General features: G+C 35.6%; 1 protein-coding gene across 1 annotated transcript in view; it reads left to right on the top strand.

The window, feature by feature from the left end:
• Positions 1 to 8,112, top strand: part of LOC144979344 (LIM/homeobox protein Lhx3-like) — a 70,578-nt gene extending 62,466 nt beyond the window's left edge. The window contains exons 3-6 of the mRNA XM_078925981.1: positions 3,404 to 3,606; positions 4,817 to 4,974; positions 5,744 to 5,885; positions 6,095 to 8,112. Coding sequence (XP_078782107.1) covers positions 3,404 to 3,606; positions 4,817 to 4,974; positions 5,744 to 5,885; positions 6,095 to 6,558 — 967 coding nt within the window. The 3' untranslated portion in view covers positions 6,559 to 8,112. The remainder of the gene's footprint in view (positions 1 to 3,403; positions 3,607 to 4,816; positions 4,975 to 5,743; positions 5,886 to 6,094) is intronic.
• The last annotated feature ends 6,888 nt before the right edge of the window (positions 8,113 to 15,000 follow it).

Here is a 15,000-nt window from a genome sequence, read left to right as displayed (position 1 = left end):
ACAACAACAACAACAACAACAACAAGGAGGAGGAGGAGGAAGAGGAGGAGGAGGAGAACACGAACAAGAAGAAGAGCAAGAAGAAGAAGAAGAAGACTCGTGATGAGGAGAAGGATGAGAAGGAAGAGAAAAGGATGAAGGAGGATGAAGAGAAAAATTAAATAGCACATATTATAATGTCAGGGTGAGCTTTTGTGAGTGAGATGATAGGACATGGCACCGTAAACAGAGACACAGACAGATCGTTCATCATTAATTATAGATAGTGACCGCTGACCAGTATCCCCTCCCTACCTCACGGGGTTCCTGGGGGGCTAAACCTGCACGGCTCACTTCAACACTTTACTACTCACTCCTTTGTTACCTCTGTCGGTCTGTGACAGCGCTCACTATCACACCTGGCTGGGTGGTCAGGGATAAGATTATGCACGTGAGGACAAAAGGGCCATGCGCAGGTGAATGAATGGATGGACGTTGGGGAGTATCGGTGTTCGCGTGTGTGTATATGTATGTATGTGTGTGTGTGTGTGTGTGTGTGTGTGTGTGTCGAAGGGGCGGGGGGGGGGGGGTGTGAAGAGGGAGAGAAGTGGTGGTGGAGAACGCGGTGGGTGGGTGGGGGGGCATTTAATTCTGATGAATGGATAAGTTGTGTGTGAGGAGGCAATAAGAAAGCGGTAAGAGAAATAAATACCATAGTATTGTGAGAAGGTATAAAAGAGAGAAAGTTGAAGAGAGAATTAAAGTGAGTAAACGTGAGTTATATATAAAAGACTCACACCGAACAATCAAGGTTTCGGCCTTTGGCCTTAGTCAGGAGACAAACAACATGACAAAAATATTATGGTCACAAAAAAATCACATTTTGTCAAATGTGGAAACAATGAATGGGGAGGGTGTTGGATGTGAATGCAAGAGGTGGTGCCAGAGAGGTGAGAGGTAGATAAACGAAGGACAGATTGGGAGAGAGATTGAGAGAGAGAGAGAGAGAGAGAGAGAGGGAGAGAGAGAGATTGAGAGAGAGAGAGAGAGAGAGGGAGGAGGGGAGGGAGAGAAAAAAAAATTAGAATTTCACGCAGACTGTTGCGATAGACAGGGGTTTGGGGCTATGAGTTGGCTAGAGTAGTGTGTAGTAAATGGACAAATACAGAGAGAAAGAAAGAAAGAGAGATAGATAGATAGATAGATAGATAGATAGATAGATAGATAGATAGATAGATAGATAGATAGATAGATAGATAGATAGATAGATAGATATATAGATAGATAGATAGATAGATAGATAGAGAGAGATAGAGGGAGAGAGAGAGAGAGAGAGTGAGGGGGGGGGGGTATGTATGTGTTTGTGTGCGTTTGTGTGTTGAAAATGGATGTGAAAAGGATGATGGGATAAAAAAGATGGATATTGTAGGAAGCGGAAAGTGGAGAATAGAGGTGGGTGGGGGGGGGGGGAGAACTATTATTTGTAGATATAATAATCGTCTCATTGACAGTGGTAGCAACAATACCACCGCCATCGGCAGCAGCAGCGGTAGAAGTAGTGGTAGTAGTAGTAGTAGTAGTAGTAGTAGTAGTAGTAGTAGTAGTAGTAGTATTAGTAGTAGTAGTAGTAATAGTAGTAGTAGCAGTAGTAGTAGTAGTAGTAGTAGTAGTAGTAGTAGTAGTAGTAGTAGTAGTAGTAGTAGTAGTAGTAGGAGGAGGAGGAGGAGGAGGAGGAGGAGGAGGAGGAGGAGGAGGAGGAGGAGGAGGAGTAGTAGTCTAAGAAGAAGAAGAAGAAGAAGAAGAAGAAGAAGAAGAAGAAGAAGATTAAGAGATGAAAAAATGAGATAGGCATAGGGAATATAGTAGATAAACAGGTACATAGATAGATAGGTAGTAATAGATAGATATGCAGATAGATAAATCGATAGATTAAATAGATAGATAGATAGATAGATAGATAGATAGATAGATAGATAGATAGATAGATAGATAGATAGATAGATAGAGAGGGATAGATCAATATAGATAATAGACAGAAGTAAAGACATAAAGGCAGTCAGGATGTTAGATAGAGAGATGGATAAATAGATTAACAGATTGGTAAATAAATGAATAAAATGACCATAGACATAGAGAGTAAAGAACAAAGGATCTTCGGGGGGGGGGGGGGGGAGCGACTGTGTGAACGCATTTATTTTTAGTTATTTGATCTTCTCTAGGAACCATCAATCTATTGATTTCTCTAATGCCGTCAAATCTAATATTGTAATGGTTTTTATCTTTGTTTGGCAATATTGTGTGCAAGCGTGGAGGCCGCGTCTTTCAGCAATGGCTCACGCCTAATTTGTCAAATTTGTTATTCCTCCTCTCTAAATAACGGCTATGTGGTCTATATATACAGGGTAAAACCATCTCGAATTATCAGACTGGCTCGATTGATTACCAGTCAGATGTTCTACCGTATATTATGTTATTCGATACTTAGAATGATTTGAAGCTTTTGTTCTTCACTTTGATGAGATAATATCAACATTCGATTAAAGTCAAAGACCTAATAATAACCGGGGATCTTTTTCTGTACCACAGAAATGGAGCAACTTAAAAGAATCAGTAATAAAATAAAATAGGAATGCGTGGAGTATGTAAAAGGAAATAGCGCATAAAGAGACAAGGGACGTAACCCAACAATTGTAAATTTCAGAAAAAAATATATACAGTTCCTTCCCCTTCACCTCCTTTTAGATATAATTTATCAATTCAATTTCATACATTAAAAAAAACTTAACTTCAGCCCTTGGTATAAATTCAACATTCAGCATCTAAATGCTGTTTTAAAGGATTTTCCTTTTGTAAAGGCATGCGCTATCCTAACAAAATCATTCCTGACTCAAATCTGAGTAATCATCGGTAAGCATTAAATTCAATTGTTAACTTCCTTTAAAAAAAAAAAGAAAAGAAAAAAAAGAAGAAGAAAAATAAAAATAAAGTAATAATTCAACTGTTTTGTTGCTTACTTTTGTTGATTTAATTGTTTTGTAAAGCAGATATATGTTTTAATGTGGCTTGCTGGAGATACAAATTCTGAATTACGAATTGCACAGAACATAGCATATAGTATGGCCAAATTGATTTATCTTTGCGGCTTTTAGGTCTGGTAATATTATGACAATGATTAGATCTCGTAGGCAGTGCAAAGTCGAGTCCTTGGAAAAGGCTCTTTACTCACAACTTTCACCATACTCAGGTTATAAAATGAGGACTTTGCGTTTTCTTTGTCGATTTGTCTCGTCTTATATGTTAAGTGTTGTTGTATAGCCCTTTGAGCACGACGGTGGATGATAAAACATCACTGTCTGCTATGTGTTGTGACCATACAGTCATATACTAAAACGGTATTGTGTTATTATATTTTGCTTCTTTCTAGGCGATACGGTACAAAGTGTGCGAGCTGCGAGAAAGGCATTCCCCCCACTGAAGTGGTCCGACGGGCCCAGGACAACGTCTATCACTTGGACTGTTTTGCCTGCATCATGTGTGCCCGGCAGCTGAAGACTGGAGACGAATTTTATCTGATGGAAGATAGGAAACTTGTCTGCAAGACGGACTACGAGGCGGCAAAAGCTAGAGGTATGTGTTGGCCTTCAGGTTGTGTTTGTCTTGTGTGTGCCTACTTTCTGCTGAATGGGAGCACTCTATATTCAGGTGTTCGTCCAACCGAGTCATCGATCACATGATTGTTGGTCTGTTTTTGGTCAATTAAATACGCTGCTTTCTTATAAAAGTTGTAAACATACTCACAGGGCAAGCAGAAAAATAGATGACCTATTGTGATGTGGGATATTTCGAAAAGGGTAAACGCTTTTTATTATGTAGGTCATTTTATCACATTTTGCAATGTGGCCTAGGAAAATAATATAGATTGTCCCCATTGACGTCTAACTTTCTCGCCTCAGCAGCTTCATATGCCTATTATCATTGATACTGTTTGCTTCCATTCTTTCCTACCCAATGCAGTTTTTCAAAATTAATGTCACCAAGACCTCTAATGGTGTGGAGTTTTAATATTGTTTCGGATACGGTCACTTTAGGTCTGTTTTCATTGTCGATACTATTCTGTCGTTCTCTGGAAAATGTATTTAGAATTTTGACCTAAAAACTCGTCCTTCAAATTAAAATACCCCCCATTTTGCAAAATCTCTCAAATCTGGGACCTTTCATTGATAGAGAATTATTATAGCTGCATTTTAGTTTTTCTAGCAATCAATACTTATTCAGGCGTTGTTCTTTTTGTGTGTGTTTTTTTTTTTTTTTTTTTTTTTTGCTTTTGTTTTTAGTTTGTTTTTGGTTTGATTTTGTTTCTGTTTTTTGAGAGTTCAAGACTTGGTGTATCTTCATATGTCTATTTACACAGTCACGCTGTAGATGTGATCTTGACATCTCCATGTTACAAATATCTCTCCCCTCCAAACCCAAAGGGGCGAGAATTACTGCGGATAATTAAGCCTCTTCTTACCAACTACAGGAAAATTGTCACATTCGTACCAACATTTTTCTTATTCAAATTTCTCTTGTACATCATAAAATTTAAAGAAAATGAAGTGTGTTGTAGAGCATATTTTGCTTAAGAAATTATGTATGGCAAGAACTTTAGTGCTATTGTGTCTGAGTCATAATATATATATATATATATATATATATATATATATATATATATATATATATATATATATATATATATATATATTTGGGTTAGTTGGGTGTGGGGTTTTGGGGGAAATCATGACAATGGCTGGTAAGGAGAGAGTTAACATATCATCATTTCAATGTGTGATTTCAGAATACGAGATGGACTCCTCCAACAAGCGGCCACGTACTACCATCACTGCCAAGCAGCTGGAAGCGTTAAAGAGAGCCTATAATGAGAGTAGCAAACCAGCGAGACATGTCAGAGAGCAACTTAGTGCTGAGACGGGGCTGGATATGAGGGTTGTTCAGGTATGTCTGAAGGTGTAACCTGTAATAATTTTTTTTAAGTGGGTGGTGCCGCTATGTGGTATTGTGGTATGACACTCGCTTTTGGATCGGAATGTTCTGGGTTTGAACCTCACTCGGCGCATAGTTGAGTCCTTGGAGAAAGCCCTTTACTCACATTCTCTCATCGTACTCAGGTGTAAAATGAGTACCTGGCCGTTGACAGCATTGTCTCTCTGCAAATAAAATGTGATATCGCCTAACAGGCGTCATGTCCTGTCCTACATGTTAAATGTTGCTGTTGGCCAGAGACCCCTTGCAAAGCACTTTGAGCACGTTTAGTGGATATTGCGCTATATAAAACTGCTTTTAAAATGCTCAATTATGTCTAAAGGTGTAATTTGTAATAATAAATAAGTGGATAGTGTGCAAAAAATTAATATAACAGCTGAAAATAGTAAACACAAAACGTTTCATGCCAAAACCCTTCTTCGGTGTGTTAGTTGTTGGTTAAAACTGAAAAAAAGTAGAGCAGTTTACAAAAATGAATATCATGGTAGCTCAAAATAATAAACACGGAGCGATTCGTGCCGAAAATCATTCTTCGGGTTGCTGTGACCAAAGATCTGATTCTGGGTCCAAAATGTTCAATATTTAGTGTTTTGTTATTTTCTTTAAACCTGTTACATTCATTTTTTTGCACATTAATTTAGTTCGTTTGTTAGGTCTGCATGTATGTTACTCCTATAGATATGCTTTATTTTATGTTTTTCAAATATATTTTTTCCATTAGGTGTGGTTCCAAAATAGACGAGCCAAAGAGAAACGCCTGAAGAAAGATGCAGGGAGACAGCGGTGGAATCCATACTATAGACAGATAAAACGCGACGGAGAGCAGGACAGTTCCTTGTCAGCTGATGAAAGAAGTGATGATGGTACGATGGGGGTGGATGGAAAACTGGGACAGTTGATAACGTTTCTATTTAAATTGAGAAATTTACCTTAAAAAATATAATTGTAAAACGTGTAACCAGCAAACAGACCGATACATGGTCAAAGTATATTCCTTTAATAATATTTCTACAACAAACGATCTTTACAAAGAGTTTATTTTTACGTATTTTCTTCTCATTATTTTTTACAGGGAGCCTAGATGACAGTTTAGACCCAGGGTCAAGAATGTCTGTCGATGCCTACGGTTTGGATTCCGACATAGGTCTGCCTAGATTACGAGCCCCAGGTGGACCACCCGACGGCCCAAATATGGATCCCTGGAGCCCTTACAGCGGACCACCACCCATGGGTCCTGGCGGTCCACCACCTCCTCCTGGTCTTGGTGGAGGCCCTCTTTCAACTCCCTCTGGCCCTCTAGGGCCAAACATTAGCCCTAACGGAATGCCTGGTGGGCCCCACCCTCACTTTGCTGGCCTGGGTCGACATTCTCCAGGAATTCCCGGTCCTCACGGCGGTCCCCCGATGATGTCTCCTTTAGAGAGCCTCCATTTATCAAACGGGCCTCGCCTGGGCCCACCACCAGAAGATAATCCACAGGGATACGGTTTGGATTATACCGCTTCGTCAACTCACAACCATGTTGAGGTCTACTGACAAATATAGAATATATATTGGAAAATAACTTTTTAACGAAATGACCCTGCTGACAAAGGGCTTCATAAAGGCGTGAAACGATTTATTGTGTATTTTCGTGTTTTGTCATTTGTATTTCTACGTTCATCAGCGACGAATAGATAAAACTTTGGCGCGTTCATCAACAGATGTCAAAATGTGCACGCAATGAAAACAATGATTGGAAAAGCCGTGATAATATTAATGTCAACTTAGAAACTCTATTATATCTTACTGCTAATAGCTGTATAGTCCTTTCTTTCATCAGAGAATAACCACATTACAGGAAAAGGATATGTAACACCAAACAACGACAATAGCCAGATTTATTATAGTTAAACTATGAATGTGGTCATAAAAGTGCAGTATTTTCATCTCTTCGGTCTTATAGAAATATTCTTTCTGTTACGCCTAAATAAGAGATTTCAACTTTTTTTATTTTATTTTTTTTTAAAAGGGAAACTTGACACGGCGTCATCGTTTTCGCTCAATACCTTAGGATTATAAGGTTCGAGTCCCAACGTCATGTGGCCTTGAACATGTCACTTCGCCCTTTGCGCCATTGCGGCGCTAGCCTAGGATATTTCAGTTCTCCCTTGAAATGCACCCTAAAGACACAGTTCCTCAAGAGGATAGATAAAGACATTTAAATTTGTATTTCGCTTTATTTTTAAAGTTTTGTTTTTATTATACTAATTGCATATTCTGTTCATACACATACCTGAACATTTATGTAAAACAATAATGTATAACATTTTTATGGATTCGCCATGATAAATGCGTATCAAAATAAATCGCCCAGAAATGGAACACAAATTTCCATTTCATAAAACACAAATTGACTGTTTGCAGTAATCTGAAAGCAGAGCATTTTTTTTCAATGATCGCGGCCGATCCCGGGTGAAGTCGACATTTATTTCTGACCCAGCCCCCCGCTCTCTTCCCAATTGTCCAGCCAGCCGTGATTGGGTAGCTAGATGTCATTTGCCTGGCGGAAAGTACTTTGCGATACAATAGTATCCTATCTAAAGTGTAGAAAACAATTGTTATTGTCCGTTTCACTATAATATAGAAACTGGGATAGATTCCGACTCTTTGGGCAGCATGGCTCAGTGGTACGGTCTTTGCATCGTACCTGAAAGATACCGTGTTCGATCACCCGCCGCTGCGCTGTGTAGCCTGGCCTTGGGCAAGTAACCTCGCCCTAGATCAATTTGCGGCGCTGCATTGCGGCTGACGCCTGGGTTATTCCAGTATACCCTTGGAATAAACCCTAGAGGCAAATTTCCCCTATAGGATTTTTTTTATAAAAGACTACTACCCTAGTAATCATAGGATATGAATCTTCTTAAAATCGATGTCAGCTTTCTACTTGCTGTTGTTAAAAAGGGGTTGCAGTAGCACAAAACTGTTAGTTACTACTTGTCTTGGATTTTGGTATGAAACCCCTCAACTTTCATTCTTGTCCTTACTTTTACGGTTCGCTGGGTATTTTTTTTATATGAAGATATTAAAAACGCAAGCGGAGAGATTAGATGGTGCAACTGTTATAATATGATATATATATATATATATATATATATATATATATATATTATATATATATTATTGTATATTGTACATATTTTACATATCAGTATGTCTTACGTATATTAAGATATTATTGATTATATCAAGATTATTTATTTTAATTTTGTCCTTTATCTAGTCAATCATAGTACAAGTTAATAAGCGTTATCTTTTTAACCAAGTCAGTATGTCGTTCGTAATTTTTCTTTATTATTTTCTTTATTTCTAATATTTTTTGGAAAATTTTATTATCACTATTATTATTATTATTATTATTATTATTATTATTATTATTATTATTATTATTATTATTATTATTATTATTATTGTTACTATTATTATTATTATTATTATTATTATTATTATTATTATTATTATTATTATTATTATTATTATTAATATTATCATTATTCTTATTAATGGCATTTGTTTATTTTTAAAACCTTACAATTTCGGTCATTTCTATCTTTTTGAAAAATATTTTCTACTACTTACAATTATCAATAATCAAAATAATAATATTGATATTTTTATAGCATTGTAAGCCACTATTTCATCGTTTCGAAGGAGCATGTAATATAATGTAATGTACGAGTAACAAGGCAGAGAAGTCGTGACATCAGAATTACTTCTCTTCCGGTTCAAATCTCCTTGGAAGTTTATATTTAACAAGTCCTTCGAAGGACCAAAAATAATATATATATATATATATATATATATATATATATATATATATATATATATATATATGTATGTATCTATATATATATATATATATATATATATATATATATATATATATATATAATATTACATATTATTGAATCATAAGGTGACATAAGTATTTTGATATCAGGATGTAAAGGCCGATTTTGTAGATTATGCGACGTAAAAGAAAAGCGAGAATGGTAGATCTTTATTGACGACCAGCGAGCATATATTTAGACTATAAAATAAGATGCTATCACTATGAAACCAGAAGATCAATGATTACACAAGGTCTGTATCCAGTCCCTCCGAAAGCGTGGTTTTACACTTCCATTGGGATTAGAACCTTTTTCATATATTTTTGTTATATCACACTTTTTTTGTTCCCTATTTTGATGGCATTAGAATATCAAAATGCAAAACGTTAAGTCTGCTATTTATAGCAGCATGAATCAAAACCCATGGCATAATAATGTTATATGGCATAATGACACACAGTGCATTATTAATAGTGACGTATTATTAAAGAACACAGTAGCTTATGTGATATTTGGTTAACATTGCATATACTGTGTTTTTAAAAACAACGACAGAATACTTATAATTGTTTAGGCTATCCTTTAAGAAAAGAATCTATCTTTTAAGAAAAATAGAACAAATTTAAATACGCATTATAGAATAATTTTTGTGATATGTATTTCAAATATATAAAAATCATTTAATACAAACACAGAGCAATTCAATTTAATATTGAATGCTTAAATTAAATACAGAGTGGTAAAAAATTTCCTGATAAGATTTGAATACAGCATAATGGTAATATTATGATCTTTTGAGTTGATCATGAAAGCGCAGACATAATACCGGTCCTATAGATAGTATGCGTTTAGCTAAGAAGCTCACAACATTGCCATCCGGAAGTATAACGGACCAACACACAAAGCAATGTGTAACCATGAACTTTTATAATCTGGTTCATACAGTCTAGTGAGAATTACTCATAAACGTGGATGGCAAAAAAAAAAAAAAAATAACAACGACCTGAGTGACCTCATCTGTGTTCTATTTATATGAATAGATTTATGCTCTTATCAAACAGTCACTAATCAGGGGACTGAATCAGGTGGCAAACGCATTTTGTCAATACTGATAAGGAGAAATGACATTTCCTCTATTGTCGTCTTATGAAAAATACCTGCTTTTGTCTGTTCTTGCTTTTATTCTCCTTATCTTAACATATCTATATTATTTTATTTTATTTTATTTTAACTCTTTTTCTACACCGTTGTGAGAGGCATATGTACGTAGATTGAGGAAACTCATAGTCCATCACTTGCCTTTATCACGTCACAATACAAGACAATGATCGCCAAATTAAAAAACAGTCAATAGTGAGATATATTATTATTAACAATGCTGAATAAAACTGAATACAACCGTAACTTTCATTAGCTTATTGAGTAAATGCATTATCTACCAAATTCAGTCCCTTAGTTTGTGGACAACGAAAAATTACAATGACCTCTCCACACGGGACTGGAATCTCGGTGATAAGGATTGTTTTTAAAACGATTTGTGTGATTTTATGAGTTTTGTTCATTCGTTGAAACCATTGAGCCCTAAAAAAGTGTTTACATGTGTGCAGTCCTCTTATAAGTATTTCACTGTGCTGGTTACAACTAAGGGACAGAATCTAAGATAACCGCATTCACCTAACTTTTATTTGACGTCATTTTTAGCGTTTGGCGAGTTGTTGTTTGTAGTGCTCAGGGAAAAAGTTGATCCCATTGATTGACCTGGTGAATACAACTGACGATTTGTTTTCTTTTAGGTGGTTTGGTCTTGTATTTTGACGTCATTATGTGGACTGTGTCAGGCTATGACTTTACGAAGGCTACAAACTCACTAATTTCTTTTGGTGTGACAATAGCCCTCCCTGTATTGTGACCGACTTTTGGGCAATGTCACCTATGAGAGACGGTTACCGTTCATTTCGACGATCATTCAATTATTATACTCAGGACTTGCCGATAGTTTCATGGTATTAACGTTATTATCATTCATTTCTTTTATCATTTACACTCTCATTCCTGTGGTTATTCCTGATTGCCATGCTGTATATTGTTATACCATTATTATGATTTTCTTTGCTAAGAAAGTTCCTCCTCATCCTCGCCTCCCCCCCCCCCCCCCCCAGCCTTCCTCCTCATCCTTCTCTTCCCCCACCGATCTTTTTTTACTAGTGCCACCACTACCAATAATTCCACCCCTAAGACTCCTCCTCCTCCTCCTCCTCCTCCTCCTCCTCCTCCTCCTCCTCCTCCTCCTCCTCCTCCTCTCACTACTACTACTACTACTACTACTACTGCTACTACTACTACTACGGCTGCTGCTGCTGCTGCTGCTTCTACTTCTACAATAACTACCACTATTACTACAACAACAACACCAACTACTACTACTACTACTACTACTACTACTACTACTACTACTACTACTGCTATTTTACTACTACTACGACTTCTACTACTACTACTACTACTACTACTACTACTACTACTACTACTACTACTACTACTACTACTACTTCTACTGCTGCTGCTGCTACTTCTACAATAACTACCACTATTACTACAAAAACAACAACAACACCAACTACTACTACTACTACTACTATTACTACTACTACTACTACTACTACTACTACGACTTCTGCTACTACTACTACTACTACTACTACTACTACTACTACTACTACTACTATTATTATTATTATTATTATTATTATTATTATTATTATTATTATTACTATTACTACTACTACTACTACTACTGCTGCTGCTGCTGCTGCTGCCACTTCTACAATAACTACCACTATTACTACAAAAACAACAACAACACCAACTACTACTACTACTACTTCTACTACTACTACTACTACTACTACTACTACTACTACTACTACTACTCCTCCTACTACTACTACTACTACTACTACTACTACTACTACTACTACTACTACTACTACTACGACTTCTACTACTACTACTACTACTACTACTACTACTACTACTACTACTACTACTACTACTACTACTATTACTATTACTACTTCTACTGCTGCTGCTGCTACTTCTACAATAACTACCACTATTACTACAAAAACAACAACAACACCAACTACTACTACTACTACTACTACTACTACTACTACTCCTACTACTACAACTACTACAACTACTACTACCAATACTACTACTACTACTACTACTACTACTACTACTACTACTACTACTACTACTACTACTACTATTCCTCCTACTACTACTACTACTACTACTACTACTACTACTACTACTAATACTACTACTATGGCTTCTACTATTGCTGCTGCTTCTACTACTATTACTACAATACTACATACTGACATTATTATAAATTTTGATATTTATCAGATGATCTCATAGTGTAAATGTATATTGAATTTAAACATATCGCTTAAAGGTTTTCCTTTTCCCCCCCATTTGTACACTGCATTATTTACATTCCGTTATTAATAGTTAATTTTCATTTCAAAGTTCATTTTAGAACTACCAAACGTTATGAATAATATATTGGGCCGAAAGAATGTGCATTAATTGATAAAGAATAATTATTTGTTGGCGTTGAAATTGATGCCATGCATTTAAATATAATACTTACATCCTCTGCACGCCAAATGAAACTTGGCACCAAAGCTATGAGTACCCATAACCATTTATAGATAGTATGCAGATGACGTCACTCAGGCCTTTGTTATTGTTTTTGCCATCCGCGTTTGTGAGTAGTTCTCACTAAACTGTATTAACCAGACTATAAAAGTTCATGGTTACACAGAGTTTGTGTGTTGGTCCGTTATACTTCCGGATGGCAATGTTGTGAACTTCTTGGCCAAGCGCATTCTATCTATAGTATGATCGATACATTTTTAATGAGAACTAATAACCCAACTGGCGGTCTAAAAGCAATGACGAAGGGCTAAGTGACGTCAATGTCATAATATCCAAAGCTGAGTGGGCTTAACAACACCATGAAGATAGTCTTATAGAATGAATGACCCATTTGGGTGATACCAAGTTGGGTGAAAAGTTCTCTCTAAATTCTCTCAATATCAGATTGAATTTTGATTGATACTTTAACTTTTAATTTGATTATAAAACTGTGATTATTTTTTAAAATGTCAAAATACAATGAACAATACGTCTTAAATTAACCACGAATGTAGGATTGATATTCGTGATATTTTAAAAAATGCCCACATATTGACATAAAATATGATAAAGGTTTTGCCAGCAAATATTGTAAAGGAATAAATATAAAGTTACCCGGCGACTCTTACTTCAAAGATTAAGTGATTTGGCAATTTTCTACCCCTCCCCCCCCCCCTCCCCTAATAAATAGAAACAATTTATAAGGTCAAGTTTACAATCACACTTTGATAAATAACAATGTGAAATTGAATGTAAGCTTCAATTTGATATTCGAAAACAGTTAAAATGGACGTTTCGGGTTTCCCCTTTATCAACAAAACAAGATGAATGTAACACTACAGAAGAATGAGATAATGTGGTAGTGGCGTTGTTAAGATGAATAAACAAAAACATTGATCATTGGTAAGAAAAATAAAACCAAAAAATTATGTTACTATTCCAAAGTTTTGGTATTTATCTCTTTGTCGTTATGTCTTTTATTTTAATAAGTCCTTATGTACAATTGATTTTCCAAAAAGATGAATTATTATTTACTATAAGTTTCCGTGTTTTTACAATTTTTGTTATATAATTTACTTCGATGTTTTAAACTTATTTATATCGATAATTTGCATAATAATGTTGATACTCATTTTATTTAAAAATCATAATACTAATATTATCATAATAAAATACATTTTACAAGGCTTAAATTAAATTTGCTTTATTAATACCAAAATGTTATATAATTATATATGTATATACAAAAGAGCCTAATCGTTCTACTATGATATAATATTATGTATAACGTTCAAATTCATTCCTGTCATATTAAATATATACAATCTAATCATAGCAGTTATTATATCGTCGCTTTCATAAAGGCTATGCCTGATACTGATCAGAAAATTGCGTTACAAAAGAAGACGACGATCACGAAACGAAAGCGAAAATGGAGTTATCAATAGATAGTATGCGCTTGGCTGAGAAGCTCACAACATTGCCATGCGGAAGTATAACGGACCCGCACACAAAACTATAGTATGTAATCTTGAACCTTTATAGACTGGTTAATACAGTTCAGTGAGAATTACTCTTAACGAGGATGGCAGAAAACAATAACAAAGACCTGAGTGACGTCAACTTCGTTCTATCTCTAGAAGTGCTCATGGAAAGAAATCAATCTCTTGGTTGAGTTATTGATTACAACTCACAATTGAGTTTTTTCCCCTTGATCTTTGTCTTCTTTTATGACAATTTTTTGGAATAAGTATCAGGTCATGGTTTTACGAAGGTAACGGCTGTATCACAATCCATCATCATTGTTGTATTATTTACACTTATAAGAGTTTACGTTATAATTGTAATACCGCACTGTTATCATTACATCATCATCATCATAACCTTCATCATCATCATCATCATCATCATCATCATCATCATCGTCTTCGTCGTCATCATCATCATCATCATCGTCATCATAAATATCATTATCATAAATATAATTATAACCAGTATCATTAACACCATCGTCATAACCATTATCATCATCCTAATCATCATCATCAAATCATCATCATCCTCATCATTATCATCCTCATCATCATCATCATCATCATCATCATCATCATCATCATCATCATCAACATCATCATCGTCGTCGTCGTCGTAAATATCATTAAAACCAGTATCATTAACACCATCATCATTATCATCATCAACATCATCATAATCATCATCATCATCATCATCATCATCATCATCACCATCATTACCACCATCATTATCAATATTATCATCACATTCCCACCGAAACTCTACTATCACCACCACCACCACCACCGCGACCACCATCACCACCATTAACTACACCACTATCACCACAATCATCACCATCACCACCACCACGACTACAACA

This window comes from Berghia stephanieae, chromosome 9 (genome assembly GCF_034508935.2).
Source record: "Berghia stephanieae isolate SIO BIC M18660-M18661 chromosome 9, UCSD_Bste_1.3, whole genome shotgun sequence".
Taxonomy (NCBI): Eukaryota; Metazoa; Mollusca; class Gastropoda; order Nudibranchia; family Aeolidiidae; genus Berghia; species Berghia stephanieae.
The sequence above is the reverse complement of the archived record's forward strand: the minus strand, read 5'-3'. Positions and strand labels throughout refer to the sequence as shown.